Raw genomic sequence first — 27,102 nt, 5'->3', positions numbered from 1 at the left:
TCGCCTCTCTATTAATGTGCTTGGACAGAGAGCTCTGTGAACAGCCAGCCTCTTTAGCTATGACCTCTTGTGTCTTGCCCTCCTTGTGCAAGGTGTCAATGGTCGTCTTTTGGACAGCTGTCAAGTTAGCGGTCTTCCCCATGATTGTGTTGCCTACAGAACTAGACTTAGAGACCATTTAAAGGCCTTTGCAGGTGTTTTGGGTTAATTAGCTGATTAGAGTGTGGCACCAGGTGTCTTCAATATTGAACCTTTACACAATATTCACATTTCTGAGATACTGAATTTGGGGTTTTCATTAGTTGTCAGTTATAATCATCAAAATTAAAAGAAATAAACACTTGAAATATATCAGTCTGTTTGGAATGAATGTATACATTATACAAGTTTCACTTTTTGAATGGAATTACTGAAATAAATAAACTTTTTGATGATATTCGAATTTTTTGACCAGCACCTGTATATAGTCTGATGGTGAGATATGTGAATAACAGAGATTTTCCTATAGATTTAGTCCAGTGTTTCCCATTCCTGGTCCTCGGGATCCAAAGGGTTTTGGTTTTTGCCCAAGCACTCACACACCTGATGAAAGATCTGATGATGGGTTGATTACATCAATCAAGTGTGTAAGTGGTTGGGCAACATTTATAACAGATGAGTGGTTGCTTGGGCAAAAACAAAAACGTACACCCCTTTGAGTCCCGAGGACCAGGATTGGAAAACACTGATCTAGTCAATCATAAAGTATATGTTGAAATCTATTAAAAAAAATTAAAAAAAAAATCTTGTCTTGTCATCTTAGAACAGGAGTGTTAGAAATGTGCTTGTAATTTAAATAGCACACTAATTAAATTCATGCTTTGTTTGGTGTTTCATTGTATTGGGGTTTTATAAAGAAAATAAATAGCCATTATATAGAAGAATTGAACATTGTTATTTTTGTATGACATCATTTGTGACTTCTCATGGGGCTGTGTCTACATTACTTATAAAAATGAAATCAATCAACATCAGGTTCGGCTGTGTTTCTGAAACCTCTCCTCAAGGACCACTGTACATTTCAAATATTTATTGTAGCCCTCAACAGGCTCGTCCAGTTCATTCACATGTGATTGGTCGACAAGTGGAATCAGGTGAACTAGCTGTAGAATAGATCGAATACGTGGAACAGCCACTGGTCAACACGGATATTTCTGCTAACCGCTAATGTACGAGGAAGCAAGTGACCTCATTCAGTATAAATCTATAAAGCTTTTTTTTAATAATTTTTTTTATAGCGAACATCATATAACAGACTCACAATTTTAAAAATATACAACTTTTATAGCTATAACATTTACAAAGAAAAAAAACAAACTGGTAAGGTTTTTGTTTTTGAAAAACAAAGAAAAAAAATTTGAAAAACTAAAGTGAAAGAGTGTGCTGAATCAGAAAATATACCCGTATCTGAGTTTTAAAATACTTTCAAACGTAATATTTTTTCCCTGCGCTCAAACATATACAGTACATGAAGAAAGTAAAGGGGGCAGAAGAGGTACAGGGTGCAGCCGGGCCAAATGTTTGCAAAGCATCAAGTTCCAACCTGTTAGCACCATTACTCTCCCAGCATCCAACCGTTTCAGAATTTTTTAGCTTAATTTTTTTTTAATGGAAAAACACTCTCAGTGTTAAGGCGAGGTGTCACAGACCCGCCGGTTTGGGAGGAGATTGTCTGCTACGCAGTTTTCTTTAGTGTTTTTCCCTTTGAGATAATGTTAAGAACATTTTGGAGGGTAATGCCTTGGCGAACAAACGATTGACGGGACTACCCCCCCCCGCCCCCCCCCCCCCGGATAACGAGAATAGTAAAGGTGAACTGTTGCTGATACATTCATTCACCTAGCCTGCCCAGGCCAACTGACTGACTGACGGAGCGTCAAACTTCGGCTCAGAAGAAGCGAGAAAATCATAAACGGAGAATGCGTTACGAAAGTGACAATCAGAGGGTTTGCATTAAATCGCTCTAGCATATTTATAGAACACCTGTAATGTAATATACAGTCATATTTATATTCATATACCTGCAACAAACTTCTTCTGTAGAGTTGACTTTTTGTAACACTGATTGAAAATCGCTACTCAGCAGAAAAACCACATCAGTAAAGTAGGCGTGTGGGACAACTGTTACAAAAACAGAGTGAACACAGACAAGTGCTTGATTGTCTCACTAAATGTCTCGTTCTATGGAGCTCTCTGGGAGTCTCTTGTCTTGCTGGGTCTGAGGTGCGCTAAATGGAGAGAGGGAGGGAGGCGGGGCTGGTGGGCGGAGAAAGAGGCATGAGCTCATACTTTGGGTAACAGTGTGGGCACCGGTAAAGAGGCATTTTCTTTGTCCTTCCCTGCAGCTCGGCCTCATGATCTCCCTGCTCTGTGGCCATGTGCTTGTGCATGAGACAAAGAGGGTGTGTTCGCGCACGCTCGCTCGTGTGTGTGTGTGTGTGTCTCTGTGGGTGTCCAAGTTCTACTGCCACTTTCTCTGCTTGGAGCCGTGAGGTAAATCTGTGGTGTTTACAGTCCTGGTAGCTTCGGCGGTTCCGGTAGGGGGGAAGAGGTCAGGTGCGGACCACCGCCTTTTGCGCGGGCGAGGCCTCTCCCGTGCTCGGGGGTCTGCAGCGTTTGGGCGGAGGTGAGGAGCAGGGGCGACACCCTGGCTGGGAAGAGGGAGAGGTGGAGGAGGAGGCGGAGGGGGCATGTCCTCCCGGTGTGTGCCGACCCCTGTCTCGGCCCGGGTGGGTGTGCAGTGACCCCGGGGGGCTGCGCGCGCGTGTGTGCGAGGTGTCGACGTGGGGGTGAGTGCCAGGCAGATGTCTCCTTCGCTGAGCTGGTGGCAGGATAGGCCATAGAGCTGGGAGGTTTTCTGTGGACAACAGGACGACCAGCCGCGGTCCCGCACGAAGAACGGGTACTCCACCAAAACTGTTAGTAACTCCTGAAGACAGAACAAACACAACAACAACACAATATCACCACCATGCTGGGATCCAACACTTTTTTCAAGTAGAGTACTTCATGATTTGACCAATCCTTGCTGAAATCAAATGTATCATCTGTTCATAATACCAACTGGACAGCATCTATAACGTTGGCTGAAGTAACAAATTGCTATTAACTTTCCTAGAAATGCATTTTCTCAAGCACGAAAAAGTTGACTAGGTTGACCCCTGACCTGAGTGTTGCGATCTGTGAGGAGGACCTGCAGGTGGTTGAAGCCGTGCGTGTTGCTGGGGGTGATGAGCAGCACGGTGCAGGTGCTCAGGTGGAACTCAGGGGACGTGTCGGCGCTCCTCAGGAAGTCCTCCGTCCTCAGCTCCTCCACAAGCTTCAGGCGGCCCCCCGCCAGCTCGATCAGCGAACCCTTGGCAAAGTGAGGTAGGAGTGCTCGGGGGTTGCGGTGTTGCGGGGGCGAGGTGGTCATATTGGGGGGGGGGAGCAGGGGGGAGGAGCGGGGGTAACGCAGCCGCCCGGGCGAGAGCTCCCTGTCCTTGTGTCCGTCCCGGTCGCGCTCTCCGTCTCGGTCTCTTTGCCCGTCTCGGTCTCTGTCGGCGCTGTGACTGTTGGGCTGGCCCTGCGGGGAGCGCTGGGAGTTCTTCATGGAGGGCAGGCCATACAGCGGGCTTCCCGAGGAGCTGTACCCAGGGTATTCTCGTACCTGGGCCTGTGGGCTGAGGTGGCTGGGGGGAAGGGTGGGGTACATGGACCCCAAGGAGTAGTAGATTTGGGCCTCAGATGGATAATCCCCAACGGGGTTCAGCGACTCCCCTCTCCTGGGGGTCTGGGGCTCTGCCCCGTGAGGCTGGTAGCCGGTTGGGATCAGGGCGGAGCTCCTAGCCTTCAACATCGTCCGGGGGTCCCTGTCCTGTGGAGAGGAATGTGAGTCGGGGCCCTCTAGAGGAGGCGCGCGGGAATCGTGGAAAACTGCGTCTGGCTGGAAACACGCGGCGGGATCCTCGGAGTGTCTCCGCCTCTCGTCGGCAGTGTGGGAAGTGTGGGGGCCACCTCCCAGACTCGCCCTGCCGCTGAGTCCCTTCCCGTACTCCCCTGAGGGGGGCCCCGCCCGGGAGCCAGGGGCTATCTTGCTGCCGGGCCCATCCAGCCCGTTGGGCCTCTTGCCAAGGTATCTACGTCTCCCTTCCGTGAGGGAGGTGTCGGGGGGGTAGAGGGAGGGTTGGCTGAACAGGGGCGATGGGGAGAAGAAGGTTGAGGAGCAGTAGTCCCGCCGGCCTGTGTTGAAACAGGGCCACACCTCCCTGGAGTCGGCCGGGAACGGGCTTTTGAAGGAAGAGGAGGAGGATGAGCAGGGTGGCACTGTCAGAGGGATCTCACCTTGGAGCCACCGAGAATGCAGGGAGGTCAGGAGAGGAGCGTCTCTCCAGGAGGGCGAGCTCGACCCCCGCCTTTCCCCTACCTGGTTGGAGTGTAAGGGAAAAGGCGGGGGGTAGGCCTGGAGCCATGGCATGGGTATGTGGATACCTGGGGGTGGGAGGGGGGGCGTGGGAGAAGACAGCAGGCTGTGGGAGTGCGTATGTGCCCCGCCGCTGCTCTCTCTGCCCCCCTCCCCCCTCCCAGAGCCGCCGGCAGGCCTTGTCCTGGGGGGCACGGCGGGCGGCTTGAACTCGTCCAGCGGGGGGCGCTGCTCGGCCGAACCCTGCCGGGACTCCCTCTTCTTCGGGGGGAGGCACTCTTTGCCACGGTCGGGGCTGGGATTCATGGGTGGGCGCCGGCGGCGGCAGGCGGGGGCCCCCTGCGTGCGGCTGACGGCTAGGTCATATGGGTCTTGCGGGAAAACGAGGGGTGCAGAGAGAGGGGAGGGCCTCGACACCACATCGCTGTCAGGTCACTGAGGCACCAGCTCTGAACCACCTAACACCTACACAGGGGAGGGGGTGGGGGGGGGTGGGGGGTCGGGGGGGGGGGGAGATTGAGTGAAGTGTGAACATCACGGAGTGAGACATAGACAGCTGGTCAGGCCTGGCTGTCCAGAGTCATCAGGTTTGACTGGGACATATGCGGAAGAAGCTACTGTTTATATTTGAGCGTTTACTCTCAGCAGTGCTGAGATTCAACTGGTCAGAATTGTCTTTTATCAGTGTTGTAACAACATTCTTGTGACCCGTTGAAGCCGTTCACACTGTTTTGGGGAGAGGACATCTTGCCATTTATAAAGCTTTATCCTGTGGCCAGTCTACGGTGATCTACATTCTGCTCTGGATCTGGTCTGCATCTAGACCTGCTATAAAACTTGGCTAAAAAACTAAGACAGTGCAGATTTTACCTTACTGAGTCTGGAGTCTGTTAGGTAAACATAACAAACAACATGACTAATAACTCCAGTTCACAAATGTATTCTTAACAGCTCCAGATCTATGTAGTTGTATCACACATAGAGGTTCCCGGTAATACGGTTTAAATTAAAGTATCCAGGTGACTGGTCTCATTCAAGAAGCAAATGAACTCCCACAAGTGTTCTAAAAATATGCCACACATTGTGCGAACAGTGCAGTTCAGACGCAGTGCAATATAGCTGTGAAAACCCACATCCTATACTCTGTCCCAGCAGGGTGCTTTTCATCTATCTTTCCCTCAGGATTGAATATGGAGATATGGGTTATACTATTCTCAAGAACAGCCTCTGTCACAACCCTGAGGGCTGTTCTATGTCCTATTTACTACTGCGCACACACACACACAGGCATACACACACACACACGCACACACACCCACACACACACCCCTGTCAGGCAGTTATGAGTCAATCTCACTCCCCCAGCGATGGACAGTACTGGTCACCACCCACCCCAGACTGAGAGGTACACTGTTGATATCACCACAGGGATTTGTTTGTTTGTGTGTGTGTGTGTGTGTTTGTTCTTGTTTTAATATACTAGTGACAAACAGAAATCCCAAGAACTAAAACATTTAGCCTGTCCCCTTAAGAAAAAGAGAAAAAAACGGTTTTGCCTCAAGGGTTAATTCTGAGGGTTACATTTGGGGTGGGGGTTGAGGGTTAGGGTTCTTGTTAAGGTTAATGTTTGACATTTTGCGTAATGGTTTGTTTTAGGTTATGGGTTAGAGAACATATGATATGAAATGGAAGTCATGTTTGGGGTTCTCACTAGGATAGTATAATGTGTGTGTGTGGGATAGTATAATGTGTGTGTGTGTATTTCTGTGTGTGGGTGTGTATCGTTCAAGTGAGAGTGTACCGTTTCCCTGTGTGTATCTATCAGTGCAGAGCAGTCCTGTTTCATTCAGTGTTTCAGTGCGTGGGAGTTCCACTAATTCTTCTCCAAATGTTCTAAATGAGCCGCTTTGATGTGACAGCTCCACCGAGCCGCCAGCACAGCTGTTCCTCCCGCCACTGTTATTGCTACCGCCGCACACGCCCCCCACCGGCCTGCCCGCCAGTCCTCCACACCGCTCACCGCTTGGCTCGCCTGCACGCCTGTCTGCCCCGACTGAACTCTGCCAACTCTCCCCGTCTCGCTACCCGCCACACTGTCGCTATGGAAACTGAGTCCACACAGGAAAGACAGGTTACATCGGGTACTCTCTCTGGAGGAGGGAAAACTGTCACTCGTCAACTACTCAGAGTTCCAATAAAAGTGGGAAAAGGAGGTAGGAGCAAAGCTGGGTGTTTTCAGCTGCCTCACAGGATAGACTGACGCTTGGTTGAATATCAATCAATCAGTGCATATGGAGGACAAATACACAATTTTCTAGCATTGGCTGGACATTCTGGGACCTACTCTGAGCTGCTAATGGACAAGAAGCAATGGGAATTTAACAGATGTTTACTAAATAATGTTTTTGTTTGGTGGAGCAATCACTTTGTAATTTAGTGCTTGTCTGTATTGATATATGTAGTTAATAATATTTCTCTGACCCATGAGTAAAACTGTGATTCTGTGGTTCTCTTTGTGCAAAGGAGGTAAGAAAAATATATTCCCTTGCAAAATGAAAGCTCACGTTCAAAACCCTACCTATTTGCGGATTCATAGCTAAAAGATTCATAGCTGAAAACTGTTTTTTAGCAGTTTTTTAGCTTTTGATATTTTATTAACTGTTTTAGTTTTCATAAATTTTCATACTTTAGAATATTTTATGTTAGTGACTATGGAATCTAGCAGAAACAGTTTCAAATCACTGTACCAGTATAAATTCAGTTTTCACACATTCCTGATTTTTTTCATCTAATCAAACCAGAAACTACTGCTGCTTGTAAAGCATTTACAAATTGTCAGGGTTTTAAGTCCCGGAAAGGACCCAAACTCCACAGTCCAATTCTATAGTTGCTTACCTCAAAAACATTTCAGAAAATCATTCTCCCAGTAGTGAACTAAATCACTATAGAACACTATTTACGAGCTGCTAGATATCAAGGTTTATGATTAAGAAAGGCATCATTAGTTTCCTCGACAAACGCATGTTTAGGAACATGGTTTCAGTGAACTGTCTTCCCCAAAATAACATATTAACACACCTGTGCCAATCCCATCAACCAGAGCCAGGAGTACAGCTTGCCAAGTCAAGTCAGTTCCATTGTGACTGTGAGGCACCATCTCACTGATGCAGAGTAACAGAGAGTCCTTCAGACTGACTGATTCTCTCTGGGTAGAACCTCTACAGGTTATTTAGCAAGCGTTTTATCCTAAACATTATTTTTTTTGGTATAAATAAATATAGTTAAGTAAAATTATAGAACAAATACAAAAACTGGTGACTAACATCATCGGGAATGTTTCATAAAAATAATGATTACAATTATTATTACAGTTATTCAAATTTAGCACACAGGCCGTTTTCTCCAACAAAATTTTTTGGCGCCTTCATGCCTTCCCCTGCTTTACAGATTCAGCTTAAGAAAAACTCCCTCACCTCCTACACATGACAACTGATTAGGCATGAGCATGGTCATGCACATGCACGCAAACACACACACAACACACACACACACACAGAGACAGCTACGCAGTGTGGTTTGAGTGTTGTGGTAATGTTGAAATAACACTGTTAGGACGTTATAATAACTCTATTCTATGTGATATCAGATGGTGCATTACGCGTTCTGTGATACAAAGGTAAATCGATACAACGTATCGCATACTGACGCGTAGTTTACCGTGAAAGCAGTCTATGCTCAGGAACATGGTTTTACGTTTGCATCACTCTGTAATGCTCGAATTCCGTGATACGGATTGAATGGTCTCAGACAATCGTATGAAAGGAACCATCCAAATCTATTGCTTCTGAATACTACAGAGCCTGTCCAATGCATATTGAGCAATAACAAACCTAAGAAAATTAGCAATTCTGAAGAAGAAGCTTGGATATAATGGACTTTGAACGGCAAAAGTAATTTTTGAAATATTATCAAAAATACCTGAAGTACCAATTCCATGCTTTCCATTCTGCTTCTTATGTCTCTTTTCTCAGTAGATTAAAGCTGTATTATTAACCCAGTGTCCTGAATGACAATGATACCCTCAGACTGACCACAGTGAGGACCCAAAATGACTCATAGCTCTTCCACCTCTGTCGCCAACTAACTTACGTGAACCAACAGGTATGACCGCGCCAGTACAGCAACTCCCCACCCACTCTGAGCTGGTCGGTGAGTCAATGTACATAAACACTGAAGGCTCACAAATTTGACTCTGAAACTGAGGGTGTGGAAAGTAAAGCCTAGTAGTGAACTCAGTCGATTCGCAAGCAAGTAGTCCAGTTCTAAACAGCTACACAGCATTTGGACATGTGAAAGAGCAGCTGAGAGCAGAAGGGAGTTGACGGCTTCATGGAGTCGTTTGTTCCACGTGGATCTGAAATATTCCGTGCGGATCACTGACCTTAGAGTGGACGGTCGACCTGAATGTTTTTCTTTGACCGTACATGCTGCAGTCCTCCGGGGTCAAGCGTCTAACCTCCGGGGGAGGGGGTGGGGTGGTTGGACGCCCCTCCCCTGACCGCTTCCTACTCACAGCGGCGGCAGAAATGAAGACAACATCTAGAAGCCGCACTCTGCCACTGAGCTCCGTTGGTACGTGAGAAATAGCACCAGCAAGCCCACCAAACCGGAGAACAACACGGAGTAGCTGTAGGCTTGCGTGTGTGTGTCAGCGCGCTTCGGCGCGTGTGTCTAACTGAGACTGCGTGTGTGTGTGTGTTTGGGGTTGAGGAAATGAGTAATATCTCGCAGTGAGAAGCATGTCTGCTACGCCACCTAAGCAGCAGACCAGTTGCTGATACCGCCCACTCTCCTTACTCACCGTGAAAGGGACGGACACACATGCACGCGCGCGCACATACAACCACGCTCCCCTGAAAACGGCGCATCTTTCTCACACTTCTCCACAAGGGTGTCTTGTCTTCAATGATAATGAAGGGGGGAGGTGGTGGGGGGGTGGGTGGGGGGCGTCGTTGAGTGTGTTGATGAGAGACAGACCAGGGAAATGGAGGATTCTCATCCCACACACACTCTCAGCTGCAGCCTCTGACTCAAAGCTAAACTTCACATCTCTCCCTCTCCCTCATCTCTCTCTCTCTCATCTCTCTGTCACACACACACAAACACCAGCGTCCGAGCCTGCGCGCACACACACACACACATTCACATTCACAAACTCACACGAACAGATCAAGAAGTGCATTGGAAGCTCTAGTCAAATGATTGAACCTCAGAGAGACTCCTGCAGAAGTTCAGCATGAAGGAGCGGCAGAACCATTGTGACAATAGAGACCAATGAGGAAGCTGATTCGGTCTAAACTGAAAGGCCATTCAATCGTCTGGAGGCCCACGGATGAAAGTACTGTGAAGATCTTTTCAAATCTACCTACCGATCGGTAAAACCTGTACAACACAGAGGTTAACTTCAATATCCACTCATGCTACCGTAAAGAATTCTCTATTGTATCTTAGAGAACATTTGATAATAGCCCTTAGTGTATCACAGAACATGATGAGAGAAATCTTTTAATATTAATACCATTAAACTATCACTAGAGTCATTATGGAAAATATGCTCAGGTCTCAAAGAACAGAATAGGCATGCCCACGAGCACACAAGCTGCATGCACGTACACACGGATTATTGATACACATGTACACGCGCACACAGTTGTTAGGGCAGGAGTGAAAAACACCCTTCATCCCATACAGTATAGTTTGGTATACACAAATAAATGTGCAGAGCTCATCAAAAACATCTACAAGATTAAACACACTTGTTGGCAGCAACTGTGACTGGAAATGGACCTTTGAGATTTGTCTCTCTGTTGCAAACCTTCACACTATTGGCCATGTGTTAGAGTCAGTGTCAAGGAGAAAACTGTGTGTTAGAAGTTAGGTGATATGTAAAGGCCTGTTAAATTCTGTTTTCATGGTTTACTCAAAAGCAAAAATGGTAGGTTGCGTGACCTTAGGGGTGTTACATAAAAACATAACAGTCAATAAATGACATTGACATGCAACCATAATCATGGAGCGAATGCTTGCTTGTTCCATGCAAAATTGTAATAAACAGTTGTAATAAAAGCAATGAATAAATAAATAACCAAAGCATAACGATCTTTCTAGAAATACAGAAATAAAATATTGATATTTTATTAAATTAATAATTGTATTTATTGGTATAAAAAAAATTTGAACTGCAATTAGGAGATTTACAATTAGGAGATGCAATTTTTCCTATTTCAATTGATTCTTATTTTGTGATTGTGATATTTTATATTTATAGACAGTAACTAATAAGTGGTAAAAAGAAAACAAATCATTAAACTCGTAATGTGATTATGGATTCAACTGGGTGTGTTTATTCCAATACTTGTTGATATCTTTGTACATACTAGATAAAGGATTTTTTTTGCATATTTATTTAAAGTACATTAGAGATTTTCAATGATCAATGCATTTATTAATTTTTTTACCTTTCTTTAATTTATTTGTTAACAAGAAGGATTCAAATTATTTTGGAATACTTGCCAACTGTTAAGCCATGAACTCTAATACTACCACTAATATTTGTTATTATTATTAATTAACTAATATTTGTTACTATTATTCTTTCACATCCTCATTTTCTTCTTCTGCTACCACTATGTCAAACATAACTATCAATACTCTGCCTATTGATATTGTTCTAAAATGTATTATGTGCGATGAATATAATAAAATGCAGTTTCTTTATCTATTTCCATGAACTCTTGATAAAGTTCCAGTGATCAGCAATGTTTAAATATAGATGCAGCAGTCCAGTCATAATGAAAGGGGAACAGAGAACATGCACACGACTTGTAAAAGTGTGTGTCACTACAATTGTTCATGGAGAAATGAATGTACATATCATGCCCTGGTTGTTGCAATATGCAATTTTATTCCATATTAAAAGAGTAAAGTTATTTTTTTGTGTTTGTTTGATTGTACCTTCCCCTATTTCCTCCACTCTAAATTTTGGGAGACAGTTCGTGATTATGGTTATGACTCCTGGTGGGGTTGGAAGTGTCGATCAGGACATGTGCTCCTGAACACAGTCGTCCAAGCCATTCTGCCTCTTATCACACCTCTAGCTCAAACAGGAAGTTTTCACAGAAACCACCAGAAGTGAGCCCTCAGGTCATCAAACCACCACAAGGAGATGCTAGAGCTTAACAAGGTGAGGCAGCCCTGTCTGACATAGTCCACCAATCCGCCCGGGATGCAACTTAGATTTTGTACATTAGGATAAACTGTATTTCCCAGTCAAAGTGATCGCTTGAACCAGGGGCCGGGTTGGTTACCAAGCTACTGTAAGGGGTCCTTTATAAGATTTGTTAAAAGTTTTATTTTAAACATTGTTTACATTCATGAAATTTTTTGGCTTAACCTTTAATTTATTAATTTATTAATATATATATATATATATATATATATATATGTATAGATATATATAGATATATATATACACACAAATGTAATGTTATTTAGCTGACATTTCTAATTATTTATATCCCTCTAAACCCGACCTTAGACCACTGCCTCCCTCAGTATCCCAGTCTAATGTTATATGTCTTCAACTGTGGTTAACTTGGTGTTGACTCCACTGGACACACGCATGCACACAATTCTGAGTCTCCGTCCTTGTGGGGAAAAAAAACCTAAACCTAACTCTAACTCTTCCTTTAACACCAACAACCTAACATTTACCCTAACCCTTACTAGCTGAAATTCTAGCATTACTTGAGGCATCTTAGCATAACTAAGATACTCGAAGCTTAGCCTAGATCAGGACTGAAGCAGGATTCAACTCTGCACAGTTTTCAAGCAATGAAAACTTCAGTCCCCATTGGGCTTAATTCTTAATATCATTCCAGCTGCATTAATGTCAGCTCGCAAAACAAGTAAAACAAGTTCATCTTAATTTTTTATAACTGGATCAAAGGATACAGGGCTATTTCATAATGACCGAAGACCAAGCCTAATTGGAACACTGATGAACCTAACCACTAACCTCATTTCTAAACCCAAACTTTTCTGGGCCGCAAGGTCAACATTCCCTTATTTTATCAACCTTGTGGGGATTTTTGCTCCTCAGAAGTGTACAAAAAGCATGTAACAGAAACAGAGAGACAATCAAATGAAACAAATATAAATTGTGTAATCCATCACAATTTACATACAGTGGGGAGAACAAGTATTTGATACACTGCCGATTTTGCAGGTTTTCCTACTTACAAAGCATGTAGAGGTCTGTAATTTTTATCATAGATACACTTCAACTGTGAGAGACGGAATCTAAAAATCCAGAAAATCACATTGTATGATTTTTAAATAATTAATTTGCGTAAGTATTTGATCACCTACTAACAGACCTGTTAGTTTTTCTTTAAGAACTCCACTCATTACCTGTATTAACTGCACCTGTTTGAACTCATAACATGTATAAAAGACACCTGTCCACACACTCAATCAAACAGACTCCAACCTCTCCAAAATGGCCAAGACCAGAGAGCTGTGTAAGGACATCAGGGATAAAATTGTAGACCTGCACAAGGCTGGGATGGGCTACAGGACAATAGTCAAGCAGCTTGGTGAGAAGGCAACAACTGTTGGCGCAATTATTAGAAAATGGAAGAAGTTCAAGATGACGGTCAATCTCCCTCGTTCTGTGGCTCCATGCAAGATTTCACCTCGTGGGGCATCAATGATCATGAGGAAGGTGAGGGATCAGCCCAGAACTACACAGCAGGACCTGGTCAATGACCTGAAGAGAGCTGGGACCACAGTCTCAAAGAAAACCATTAGTAACACACTACGCCGTCATGGATTAAAATCCTGCAGCGCACGCAAGGTCCCCCTGCTCAAGCCAGCGAATGTCCAGGCCCGTCTGAAGTTTGCCAATGACCATTTGGATAATCCACAGGAGGAATGGGAGAAGGTTATGGGGTCTGATGAGACAAAAATAGAGCTTTTTGGTCTAAACTCCACTCGCTGTGTTTGGAGGAAGAAGAAGGATGAGTACATCCCCAAGAACACCATCCCAACCGTGAAGCATGGAGGAGGAAACATCATTCTTTGGGGATGCTTTTCTGCAAAGGAGACAGGATGACTGCACTGTATTGAGGGGAGGATGGATGGGGACATGTATCGCAAGACCTTGGCCAACAACCTCCTTCCCTCAGTGGCTGGGTTGTGGCTGGGTCTTCCAGCATGACAACGACCCGAAACACACAGCCAGGGCAACTAAGGAGTGGCTCCGTAAGAAGCATCTCAAGGTCCTGGAGTGTCCTAGCCAGTCTCCAGACCTGAACCCAATAGAAAATCTTTGGAGGAAGCTGAAAGTCCGTATTGCCCAGCAACAGCCCGAAACCTGAAAAATCTGGAGAAGGTCTGTATGGAGGAGTGGGCCAAAATCCCTGCTGCAGTGTGTGCAAACCTGGTCAATAACTACAGGAAACGTATGATCTCTGTAATTGCAAACAAAGGTTGCTGTACCAAATATTAAGTGCTGCTTTTCTGATGTATCAAATACTTATGTCATGCAATAAAATGCAAATTAATTACTTAAAATTAAAGTACTTTTGTTTTAGATTCCGTCACTCACAGTTGAAGAGTACCTATGATAAAAATTACAGACTTCTACATGCTTTGTAAGTGGGAAAACCTGCAAAATCGGCAGTGTATCAAATACTTGCTATAGCACTTCGACGCTTGAAACTGGAATCAAACATCAAACAGCACAGATCCAATGTCTCAAACCAAATGGGCCAAAGTGCTTTAGGACCGTTGACAAGTCAAAGAGAAAAGTTGAAAGTCATCATCATACCAACTAGGAACGGAAGTCTCAACAACATCCGGAGCAAAATTCAATCCCGTTTATATTTTGCTCCAAAAGTCATAGTTTGGATGAGAACGCTGTTACAAACTTTCCTCCCTGGCGATGAGAGGCGGCTATCTACTGCCCGATCACATTTCAGCCCGGCGCATGGGGGGTATGTGATGGACGCCTGAGGCAGCGGAAATTTGTTGCTGAATGTAACAGATCTCTCCATCCGTGGAGGAGAAGAGAGGAGAAGAGGACAGAGAGGGCAGTGAGCCTTAAAAACACTGCCCTAAAAACACGTGTTCCGTTGACTATGTGTGTGAATGTAAACTGTGTGAGAGTACTACTGTCTCCCCGTGGGGGGGGGGGGGGGGGGGGCTTATCTACATGATGCCTTAGGTAATCCTGTGAGTGTCCAGGGTGATATGGGAGATGGGATTGGGCTTCAGGCCATGTCAGTCTTCCAGGACCTGACCCATTCTCAAACAGGATGAAAGGCAGCCACGTGTCCAGAGGCAGCCACGTTGTGAATCAGTAGAACCGTTAAAAAGTGCCAGTGAGAGGCACATTACAGTTTTAATGCGAGTGAGAAGGAAGAGATGGAGTGAGAGACAGAGGGTTAGGGCAGAAGGGGAGCCTACTGCACAACTTCCCTAATCCCTGTGAATCCTCATTGGTACGGCCTAAAGCAACCCCCCAGACCCGTAGTGGTACAGGCTGTTAGCCCCATGGGTATAAATAGGGCAGCTATGGCTCCTTAAGCTGGCTTTTACGCAGTATCAGTTAAAAATATGACTGGGCTAATTACATCCAGGTCAGCTACTCAGTAGAGTGGGAGCCGGGAACCTCCTCTCCTGTCCTCCTCCATCCACTCCCTCTTCTTATTTACTCCTTCATCTCCTTTCTCTCTGTCACACACTCACGCAGTGTTAAATAGACATGAAAGCATGCACACCCACACACACTGCCCAAGAATATACTCATGCTGCCCTTCGGGGACTGTGAAATAATTTGTAAATGGTATTCTAAAAAAAAACACTACTGACATTTTGGTAGTGGTTGTGTTGTTTTCTTTCTTTGACATTTAACAGTCATCTGATGAAATTTCATTTGATCAGATTTCCACTAGCTAATAGTCATATCAGGCCTCCTTAGCATTCAAACTAACCAAAGAGTGGGTTTGAGGCTTTCATGAGGCAACATCACAAACACAAACACACACACAAACACACACATAAAAAAACATGCATACACAGACTCACTATGATTTTTATCATGCATGTAAATAATGTAAGCTCCTGAATCTATGTCAAATGGGTGTTTTGGATCCTCACTGAGATGCATCATCACAGGATGCTATACAAAGATGGTCATTATTTGCTCCCAGGCCTGTAGGCCATGTGTTCAGATCATGTCAAGCTGTACCAGCTCCTCTAGCAAACTATGCAGCAATATATGACACACTCAAACAGCAGTCTTTCCTGGCTGCCAGTCGGACCAGATTAGCCGAGCTCAGAACCCATGGTGTGAGCAGAACTCATGCGCTATGAGATCAGTGACCCGCTTACTAGGGAGACAGAGACAGGGAGGAAGAGTGAAGAGGTTGGTAGGAAGGAAGAGAAAAAGTGGAAAGGGAGGATGGATGGGAAAAAGAGAGAGAAGTAGAAAACAAGGGGGAAGGGAGAAAGTGAGAGAGAGAGAGAGAGAGAGAAAGAGAGAGAAAGTGAGAAAGGAAAAGAGAGGGAGGCTTTTGTGACTAGTTGAATTAATATCAAATGGGTGTCTTGGATCCTCTTCATTGAGATGCATTACTAATGCAAATAACTGCATCACCACTGGATGCTATACAAAGATGGTCATTATTTGCTCCCAGGCCTGTAGGCCATGTGTTCAGATCATGTCAAGCTGTACCAGCTCCTCTAGCAAACTATGCAGCAATATATGACACACTCAAACAGAAAACAATAAGAGAGAAAGGGGGAAGTGGGAGTGGGAGAATAAAGAAAGAGTGCTGGTGTAGAAAAAGAGAGACAGAGAGAGTAGTAGAAAGCGAGAAAGAGAATGGAAAAGTGGGAGAAAGGGTGAAAATGAGATAGAAAAGAAAGAAGTGGGGAAAGAGAGAGAGGCTGCTCTTTGTCTAGTCTCATAAGCACTGACACTGCTGGCCACAGACGATCAGTCAAACAATGTTTTCTCCAAATCGCTATGGTAACAAACTGTCAGACACAGTCAAGCATATGGCTCTATCACCATGGAGACCAAACCCCAGGACCTGCTGGAGAACAACCCATCGTCGCCAAGGTGACAGGGGTTAAGGTATAATCAGAAATGATAATGTCTTGATTGCTGTAGTCACTTATACCAGCAATTATCTGGAGTAGTCAGATGTGCAGGGATACGATTTAGATCACATCTACCAGGCAGTTCAGATCAGATCCATCTCTATTTTAGATGTTTGTCCAGCTGATGAAAATTGTCACTAAGCTGCATTTCCACTGGTGCTTTACCCCGGTACAAGGGCTACGCCAGTGATTTATGCTAATGTTGGCTCTAGACTTTCCTGTTTCAACTAAACATTTGGTTTTCTGGTTATAAAAAATAAAAGGCGATATTTTTCTGGTAGTAAAATAAACAATAACACCATGCTCAGTTTGTTTATAATACAGCATTGAGTAATAAAACTGATTTCTTCCTCAAACTCCTGCCACCGGCTCCTTCTCCACATACACTCATAACACTCGTAACAGTAAGCTATTGTATTCATTATTTAGTTTAATAAGTATTTTGTCAAAACTGTCTACCTTTAATAAAAGGATTTGGGAGAATTTAGGTAATTTGGGTTATTATAGGTTCTGCAGGCTACATCTCGCTCTCAGTGCTCCGTTTTCTATTAAGTCAATGGCATCGTACCACCTTCGGCCGTTTCAACTCTTTCCGTTCTAAATCTTTGATTCCCTGTACTTTTGCTTTATTTTCTTTATTTTATCAGGGATCTGTTTGTTCGATCGGATGAAAACCATTACGAAAAGCCTAAAGATTCAGCAAATGATAGGCTAAACATTGCTATTCGAATAGCACAGCATTTTCGCAGCACATAACATGTGAACCTGAAACCTAAGTCTTAAAGCCGAATGGCGCTGGCCCATTTCTGAACTCTGTGGTGAAACACTAGTGTTTGGCACCAGTGGAAACGAGGCATAAGAGAACATTGGCCAGTATGGGCAATAATAAGCAGTTGTATATTTTAGTGTAATGAGAAAACCGACAACTTGCTATGCTGTTGAGGATGGATAGGGTGAATGGGTGGTTCCACTGCCGACTCTGACACCACAAACAATGGGTTAAATTACCAGAGCTGCTTATGCCGGCACATAAATTTTTTAAGAAAGTCTTTCGCTAACTTCAACACTTTTTTTGTAGAATAACTAGTTAATGAAGTCTAAGTATTATGTCTCGACCTCCAAAACATGTTATTCTAAGGGGAATTAAAACGTTGGATATTTGAGTGAATTTGTCATACCTTGTTGCAGCAACTAACACTCTGATAGCTTGGAAGATTGAATGGTGCTCCACATACGCTGCTTAATCTTGTTCCTGGAGAGCTATCATCTTGGTGGTTTTCTCTCCAACCCAAATTTTGCGCACATGATTCTAATAATGAGCTGGAAGAAAAGCTAAATCAGGTTAGTCACAACTGGGGTTGGAAAGTAAACCTACAGGATGGTAAATCTCCAGGATCAGAATTGAGCAGCCCTGCTATACACTGTAACTACTGACAGCCCAAATACATGTACATCCAAATAATGTACATTCATCCCAATCCCTTGACAGCAAATTAGCCACTTATTTTCCCTCATGTAGAGGAGGCAATATTTTGGATATACAGCATTGGATATACTTCATTCTTATTAACTTATGCATATAGGATAGTGGAGCTAAATAAGAGATGGAACATGATAGAATTTCTGAATGTTTTGGCTTAAAATGTGGTTTACATTTGTCTGACAAATTGAGCACAGTAATGTGTACAAGTAAAGTTCTAAAAAGCACATTGCAGGACTTTATATTGTGATTATTTTCATGACCTAAAATCACATTTGAAGCCAAATTAAAGTTTGATTCATCCACTTTTTGATAATTGAAAAAAATACAAATGAACTTCTACATTGTTATCTGCAGAGGACAAGCAGAATTTTTTCAGAGATTTTTTTTGTCCAGTGTCTGAGTTCTTTAGCCCATTTTAATCTTTTCTTTGTATTGGCCGGTCTGAATTTTCTTTATCTTGGAAACTCTGCCTAGAAGGCCAGCATCCTGGAGTTGCCTCTTCACTGTTGATATTGAGACTGGTGTTTTGATGGTACTATTTAATGAAGCTGCCAGTTGAGGACCTGGGAGCCATCTATATCTCCAACTAGACACTCTAATGCATTTGTCCTCTTGCTCAGTAGGGTACCGGGCCCTCCCGCTTGTCTTTCTATTCTGTTTAGAGCCAATTTGGTCATTTCTGTGAAGGGAGTTGTACACATAGTTGTACGAATAGCCTTCATTTCTCCAAACAACAATAGATTGATGAGTTTCAGAAGACTTTTCTTTGTTTCAACCCACAAACGCTAATGGTCCACATGCTCAACCAGTCTACAGAATGCTGTGCTAACATAGTCACAAAAAAGGTTTTCTATTAATCAATTAGCCTAAAATGAACTTGGATTAGCAAACACAACGTGCCTTTGGAACACAGGAGTGATGGTTGCTGATAATAGGCCTCTGTATGCCTATGTAGATATTCCATTGAAAATCACCCGTTTCCAGCTACAATAGTCATTTACAACATTAACAGTGTCTACAGTACACTGTATTTCTGATAAATGTGATGTTATTGCAATGGACCAGAAATGTGCTTTTCCTTAAAAAACAAGCAAATTTATTTGTGACCCCAAACTTTTGAACAGTAGTGTATAGTAGTGCTTTCAAAGTTAAAAGTCTTCTTTTTTACACACCTGGATATAAATGAATGCCTTATAATGCATTATATCTATTCATTTTAATTCTGATCACGCATTATGACAATGTAGATGTGTAGGCTGCTAGCGTGTACATTCAAAACCCTATACCTTCTGCCCTGGCGGGGTGGGAAGGTGGGCTAAGCCCCGAATGTATTTTGATCCTAGCGACGCCTCTGTTGTAGAACCTCCTCGTAGACAGACCAACAAATTATGGATTTTTGTCTTGAGCTAGATTGCTTGCTGACGAAAATGTTGCTGATATTTTTGTTTGAGCTCATAGTCGATACTAGCTAACGTGAACTACAGTTCTGTATACAAAGCCGGTTACGGATACAGCCTCCTCAGAGACATATTCATCCGTGTGGCAGCTGCTTATCCATTTTCCAGAAAGAATAAACAGCGATAACCATTGATACAATGCTTGTTTTGGCACAAATTGTTGAACATGCCGAAACCTATATACCCTGGCCTTCCCGTTTTGGAAAAACAAATGTATCATATAATTTTGAAAGCTATATCTGTTGGTCTGATCACTTTCATTTTAGCCAGGAGAGGCTTCCTGAAAAAAAATTTAAACTCTCAAAACCGGATTCATTCCAAAAAATAATGTCTCCACAGTCCAGGATTAGGCTAGATAATCCACAAAATGCCCCAGGATCAAAAACAGCAAACCTTTCCTTTAAGTATGCTTACAAGTATGTAAAAAATACTTGTTAATATTATTTTAATATGATGTTAATTATATTTGGGGTATTAAAGTACAACTGACATTTAAGTATACCCTTTTTGGGGGTGGGGAACTGGGCAGTCCAGTGTCTATATTTCTGCCAGAAACAAATGATCAATTATTAGGGGGCAGGGTTTGTCCATGAGGGACATCTTAGACCCAGAAATAAAATTACTACTTTACTCAAAAACCATCCACAATTCTCTCTCATCATTATTGATGAGTGAGTCCAAGACACTTGAGCGCTCTTCAACCAACTTTCTTCTTAACACATTTGAAACAATCTCCTTGACCCTAACCAGTCAAGATTCAAAACAAGCAACTCCACCGAGACTGCTCTCCTCTATGTAACAGAAGCTCTTTGTACTGCCCAAGCTACCTCAATCTCCTCTTTTCTCATCCTCCTTAATCTTTCTGCTGCCTTTAACACTGTGAACTATACACTGTGAATTGCTTCCTGCCTGGCAGACCACTCCTACCAGATGACATGGAGAGGATCGGTGTCTGTCGCATAGCCTCTTACTACTGGTGTTCCCCAAGACTTGGTTCTTGGCCCTCTCCTCTTCTCTCTATACACCATGTCTTGGCTCTGTTCCGACACCCAGGTGACAACATGCATCTCTCTGTGCCACCACCTCAAGCTTAACCATGACAAGACTGAGGTGCTCTTCTTTTACAGGAAGGGCAGTCTTCTCCAGGACATGTCCACCATGGTTGCTCCTTGTCCTCCTCCCAGAGTGCAAAGAACCTTGGTGCAACCCTCAACCACACGCTGTTGGTTTCTGCTACATCAAGGCAGTGACTTTGTCCTGCAGGTTCATGCACTACGATATTGGTTGAGTATGGCCTTACCTCAACTCAGGAAGCAGCACAGAAAACTCACACAGAAAATGTTAAATAGTTCCACCGCCACCACCTCTGTTGGTTGTCTTTTGTTAACTTTTTATGTTTTATGTTTATTTATATAGGCTTCTTTACAGCATTGACCTTTGGCTATAACTAATTCATTGAGTACAATGCATTTACTAATAAACTGTGTGGTTATTTCACATATCCCTTCTAAAATGTATGCACTTTCTGTAAGAGCGTCCGCTAAATTACTAAAATGGAAAAATGGAAATGTAACAAATGATGGCAGCAGCAGAATCTATTCAGAAATGTTATAACCTTGGCTACCAACGAAAATATCACCAGACTCATTGGGTGGCACTTCACAATGTTGCAGCACAATGACCAATCATCGGAAAAGGGGATATTTTAGATGGGCCGAGTCAACCGCCTGATTTAAATAAGATTTAACATGCATTTCACTTGATGAACAGGATACTGAAGTCAGAAACTCCCCAAAACAAGCAACAGCTCAAAATGCCTCCATCAAAGGTTTGGCAAAGCATCTCAAAGGACGATACCAAGATTTGCTGTCAATGGGTCGCATTCTCACTGCTTTTATATTTTCACATTTCCTTTAAGTCGAATTGTCCCAATACTTGTGCTCACATTTAATAGGGTTGGAACTCTGAAAGTGTTATTTTTATTTGGAAAAACATGACATGATAAAAAGTGACAGTCTGTACTTCTGCCTTATATTTATACTTTAATTGTATTTCCAAATGCCTTGTGGGTACAACAAAAATAGCAATTTTGGCATTACTTTCCAAATACTTATTGATGGCACTGTCCATCTATCTGTTTATACATTATATAAAATCTTAGTGTCATTATGATTCTTAAGACTTCTTAAAGTTAATAAATAATGGATTCATTTTATAATGTTTTATATCAAATACATTTATTCAAATAGATGCCCACTCACACCTTTTATCACAGGATAAATACTGTACATTATGTCTGAAATTAGAACAGTATCTCTCTCCCTCTCTCTAGGCCTCGTACCTGTCAGTATGCGTGCTGGGCATGCAAATGTCTGTATGATATTTTTTCCTGTAAGTTGAGTCTCGGTGAGGACAGAGAGAAACAGCAGGCCCACCCAATGGAAACGGAGTGGGAGGTATAGTGGGAGGCATAGGTGAGAGGTCACAACCCCTGCTGTAGACTCAGAAGGACGGAGGAGGACAACAGTGCTGTTCATTACGGAGCAGTTACCCAAGTCAACACAGCACACAGTCAAACACACAGTGAGTAAGGACAAAAGGATCCTATCCAGTTGTCTGAGTCATGTGTCTAACGTGCACGTGCACACATCCACACACACACACACACATCCACACGCGCGCACATCCACACGAGCACACATCTACACACACACACACACACACACATCCACACGCGCACACATCCAAACACACACACATCCACACACACACCTGTGCCAGTTTGTACGCTCCTGTCGGACCTGTCTAATGTGCTCTGCTGTGGGTTGATGTTGATCCAAGATCTTCATCCTTTTCCTGGCTGACTTTGGTAGTGTGGTGTCAGCTATTTTCAAAAGAGTGGCTACAAGCCCGCGAGCGCAGTGTGGCAGCGAGCCTCCACCCGCTGCTTTGAAAATCCACGCCCCTTGCTTCCAGGCAAAACCCACGCTACCGCACCATTATCAAGACCCGCCCCTAAGACCTCGGATTGGTTCTGTAGTGCTCAGCTTTTCTTTTTTTTCTCGTGTCCGCTCAACTCTACAAACGAATCCGAGACTCGAGTCCCCAAGTCTCTGGAGGGAAACATTGGCTTGAGAGTCTGGAATGTGGAGGAGGTGAAGATGACGGTGGATCGGTGCCAGTGTGTGAGCTGTCGGGCCCAGTGTAGTTGTTTGACTTTACTATTGGATTACTGCGCAGCCCCAACTATCAACCTGCTCTCCTGCTGCTCACAGAATGGGCTTATCCTCTCCCCGGGTTCAGAATGGGACCCACGCTGAGCTGAGGGACTCCCGTTCGCACACAGACACGCATGCAGACACTCATAGACGTATGTGCATACATGTGACAACGTACGCCCATGCACGCACACACAAACCTCATCGTTGAATATTTTCCACTGGTGTTAAAGGAATTTGATGGGAAACCTTTAGCAGTCTTATATCCCTCTGCCTATCAATTTCTGCAGTCACCAACTACTGTAGAGATCTTAATTTGATCAAATGCACTATGTGTTTCACCCCTCCTGTACTTGATCACGTTCAGAAAAAAAAACATTCTCAAATGAAGATCCTGCATCTGTCTCAGCCCTCTCTCTGCACATCTCTCTTCGTGTGTTGCCTTTCTTCTACATCTCCCATGCATCACTTTCTCTCGTTCAGTTTCTGCTTCAGTGTGTTCTGCACACGTAGAGAGAGGGATAGAGCTTGAGTTTACTGGAGTGTATGACTGTTAACGGGGGGTGGGGGGCGTGTGTGAATGTAGATGGGTCAATGTAGGTGAGGCCCGTGATAACGACAGCAAGGCCGGGCTTTATGTAACGTACGGATTGCGTAAGGCAGGTGGATGTTTTCAGGCCATGTGTAAGTCATTTGGTCAGTGGGTGTGTTTTCTCCGTCCCACCTGTGTGTGAAATTGTGCGTGTCTTCAAATGTGCAGCATGTGCGTTTAAGGGAGAATGAATGTGTGTGTGTGTGTGTAGGGGAGAATTAATGTGTGTGTGTGTATATGTAATTTTTTTGGGCTATAAGAGTACTTGTGGGTGTATATCACGTAGGAGAGGGCACACTCTGGCAGGGCATGTATGTATGTGGGATTACATATATTTGTTTTTCTGTGCATAGCCTTCCATTTATGTCTAAGTACAGGGTCAAAGGTCACATATCAGGTCCAGCGCTCATGCACGCATGCACACAGTGTTACAGTTCATTTGAAGGGTGTTAATGTCCATTTGAAGTGAAGACCATTTATGGTGTAACAAACATGCATTCAAACACCAATAACCACCCCCCCCACCACCACCACCACCACCACCACACACAGACACACAAAACCAAAGTCCTATAAGGGTCTATGTGTTTTAGCAAGTCACAGTTACAAGTCCATGCCTCCTCTGTGCTGTGCCTCGCTCCATGCATGAGCCTGCCCTGTAAAAATAAACCTCTTAAAGGGCCAACGACGCAGTCAGAGGACAAGGAATTCAGGAAGTAAACCTGAAAATCTGACGGGTTTGAATGAGGAACGTTTTGGAATTGTTTGCTTACTGAAATGATGGGAATTGAAATGGATTCGACTCAACCCTGTTTGTGTGTGTGTTTGTGTGTGTGCAGATGTTTGTAAAAGGAGAGTCAGTTCATTCTCATTTAGAGATCCACTCTCTTCAACAGCCCCCCCACACACACACAAACACACACACACACACATTCATCCAACATGACACGCGGGCAGTTGAGAGTAAACCTGACATTTACTGTAACACAGTTTACATTATCCACGCTGCTCGTGCAATAAACCCTGGTGAATTATTAGGTGACCCTGAGCTCTTTAAGCTTCCTGCCTTGCCGTTCCAACGTATTGGATCCTCGTATAATCGGTCAACGGTGTAGGAGTCAGAAGACAGTGGCAGACACCCAATCAGTTCCCCTATGAGGACGCGTGTTTGACGGTGAATGCGACTGACGGGCCCGATGGAGTCAGATGCCATTCCGGGTTGATGACCTCGAGGTGGAGAGGCAAGACTACACCTTCAAATGAAAAGAAAGCCCTAACACAATAAATCCACATGCGTTAACTTCAGCCAGCCCCACCCGGGCAAACCTCGCCCGTACACACACACACGCAGACGCACACACCCACGAACGTGCTTGCACAGACACACACATACAATGTCTATGGACACAGAGACAAACACACTGTGCTTAGTCATTTCAAAGGCAAGGGCAAATCTGACACCAAACACAACGTTGGAACGGTCGAAAGCACAATCGATTCATATTCACGTAACAGACTCACAGATGCTGACCGTGCATAGTCTTACGCTATAATACGATACACAGTATACCTTCACGTTGAAATACTGTGAGAGAGCTGTCAGACACGAGAGGACTCCAAAAAACACTACACTTCAAGCTGGATAGGGTGAACCAAGGTTGTTTGTTTTTTTCCTAACAGTGGACCAACTTGTACTTGCAGAATTCCATCTCCCCTTAACAATAAACTCAGGTGGAAGCTTAAGAGTCTGGCCCCATGGCAGGGCAGAGTGAAAAGCTCGGGAATGGACGTTATAATGGAAAAGTGACCTGAAGTAGTCACTGAAGAAGTCACTTTTACCAAGAAACCAAAAGAGTGAGAGCAGGGCCGGTTCTAAGCATAAGAGACATAAGCGGACCGCTACGGGCGCCTTGACCACAAGGGATTGCTAGGGGAGGGGGCCCTAAATCAAATTTAGCTTAGGGCCCCCAAAAGGCTAGAGCCGGCCCTGAGTGAGAGGGTTTTGATTGGGTGAGCTGCGATGGTTGGACCAATGTAATCATGCATGTATTCGCACTGCCTCGAACAATGTAGTGTCACGCAACAAGCAGCAAGACAAGGAGGGCTCATGAGTACTGCAGAAGAAAACACAGTTATCTCACACACACCCACAACTATTTATATATAGATGCAGGTGGTTTTTGTCTACTGTGTGAGGTTGACTGAATTCCAGAGCATGTATGAATGGGCCCAACCCAAGAACTCTTGTTCCCGTGTCTACCTCTCACATCAGTCTAGTCAAATTCCTTAACTCCTTAATTGTAACCTGATACAATTACCTTTGTTTGTCCTCCATTTAGTAATTTCAGTGACTATTTATTCATTTAGAAATGAAGGCAATTTGTGTATCATCCATCCCTCTGTCTGTCTGTCTTTCTTTTGCCCCTCCAACTACATTTGGAATCCCCCTGCCCCCTGCGATATCTTCCACAACAAGCTCCATATGTGTTCTTCATATTTGCCCCTCTCTGTGTGAGTGGCTATCTCTGGACTCATTCTATTTCAGCCCACTGCTCTGATTCTGAGGTCGGCTCTGCAGACAAGCTTAATGGTGAACGTACACCTCTCTGTCCCTCACACAAAATTACTAACAAGTGTGTGCGCACACACACACACACACGCACGCACACGCACGCACACACAGACCAGGGCTCTGGCATATGTACATTCTCTAATGTGCCCACACTCATACAAAAACACACACACACTAGTGCACAGATATACACACATCCATAAAGTATGTTGTAAGTCCACACGCTGTTAGACACACACTGACATGCAGAATGCAGTAGTGTACACACATGAATGAATGAATGCATGGAGTATCTCTGTTTCACCCCCACTGACTTCTATCATGAACCTCAGACAGTGCCAACCTCACAGTCTTCTTTTATCACACATGTTTACACAATCCACTAATACAACACACATATCATCCATCATAATTTGGCTATCATTTATTTATATCCATCTATATTCTGCATGTCTGCCTGTTAATTAAACTGTCTGTCATCTCACACACACTCCAAATTCAAACACACTCATTCACTGTTACCCACCCACATGCCCACTTACACACACACACACACACACACACACACACACACACACACACACTCAACACATACTGTCTGAGGGTGGAAAGTGTCCCGGTCACCTACCTCTCTGGGTGTCTCTGCCTGGTGAGTAATGGAGTGAGTTATCATTGGATCAGCCAGCAGTAAAGCACATAGAAAAATCCAGCTTTGATACTGTGAACCTCACTGCGATTTCCCTCTGGTCTAACTCTTACTGTCTGTCTCCGAGTCACTGTTTTCACGCTGCTCTTTCCTCTTCACCTTGTCTCACACTCTGTTTGCTCTAAACTCTTCTACACTCTTGCGCTCTCCCTCACTCTCTCCTCTCAAGCTAGCTCTTCCTCCAGTGCACTCTCTCTCTCACTGTAGCTCGCTTGATCTCTAGAACCCCCTCCTTCTCTCGCACAGAAATACACCACTCTATCCCTTTCCTTTTTTCCCTCACATAAACTTACAATGCCTTTCTCCCCCTTTCCTTTCTCTCACACAGACTCTCTCTCGTCTTTCATCACAAACACACGCACACACACGCCCAGGCACACACATGCTCTCTCCATTCCTCCC

General features: G+C 44.1%; 1 protein-coding gene across 2 annotated transcripts; it reads right to left on the bottom strand.

The window, feature by feature from the left end:
* Positions 1-642: 642 nt before the first annotated feature.
* On the bottom strand, positions 643-27,102 carry zmp:0000000926 (ataxin-1-like). 2 transcript variants are annotated; one of them, XM_029124350.2, is made up of 3 exons: positions 26,623-27,102; positions 3,206-4,906; positions 643-2,968 (listed from the first exon to the last, which is right to left on the bottom strand). In XM_029124350.2, the coding sequence occupies exons 2-3, from the start codon at positions 4,745-4,747 to the stop codon at positions 2,501-2,503; spliced, it is 2,010 nt and encodes a 669-aa protein (XP_028980183.1). In that variant the 5' UTR covers positions 4,748-4,906; positions 26,623-27,102; the 3' UTR covers positions 643-2,500. The 2 variants fall into 2 exon arrangements, with proteins under 2 accessions (XP_028980183.1, XP_028980184.1); XM_029124351.2 differs by lacking the exon at positions 26,623-27,102 and adding an exon at positions 8,883-9,387.

The sequence above is a fragment of the Esox lucius genome, chromosome 12 (assembly GCF_011004845.1).
Source record: "Esox lucius isolate fEsoLuc1 chromosome 12, fEsoLuc1.pri, whole genome shotgun sequence".
NCBI classification, from domain to species: domain Eukaryota; kingdom Metazoa; phylum Chordata; class Actinopteri; order Esociformes; family Esocidae; genus Esox; species Esox lucius.
Note: the sequence above shows the minus strand (reverse complement) of the source record. Positions and strands in the feature narration are given on the sequence as shown.

Coding starts and splice junctions, on each gene's coding strand:
- zmp:0000000926 (XM_029124350.2), bottom strand. CDS start 4,747: ATGAATCCCAGCCCCGACCGTGGCAAAGAGTGCCTCCCCCCGAAGAAG. Junction 2,969..3,205: donor TCACAGATCGCAACACTCAG/GTCAGGGGTCAA, acceptor TTCTGTCTTCAG/GAGTTACTAACAGTTTTGGT.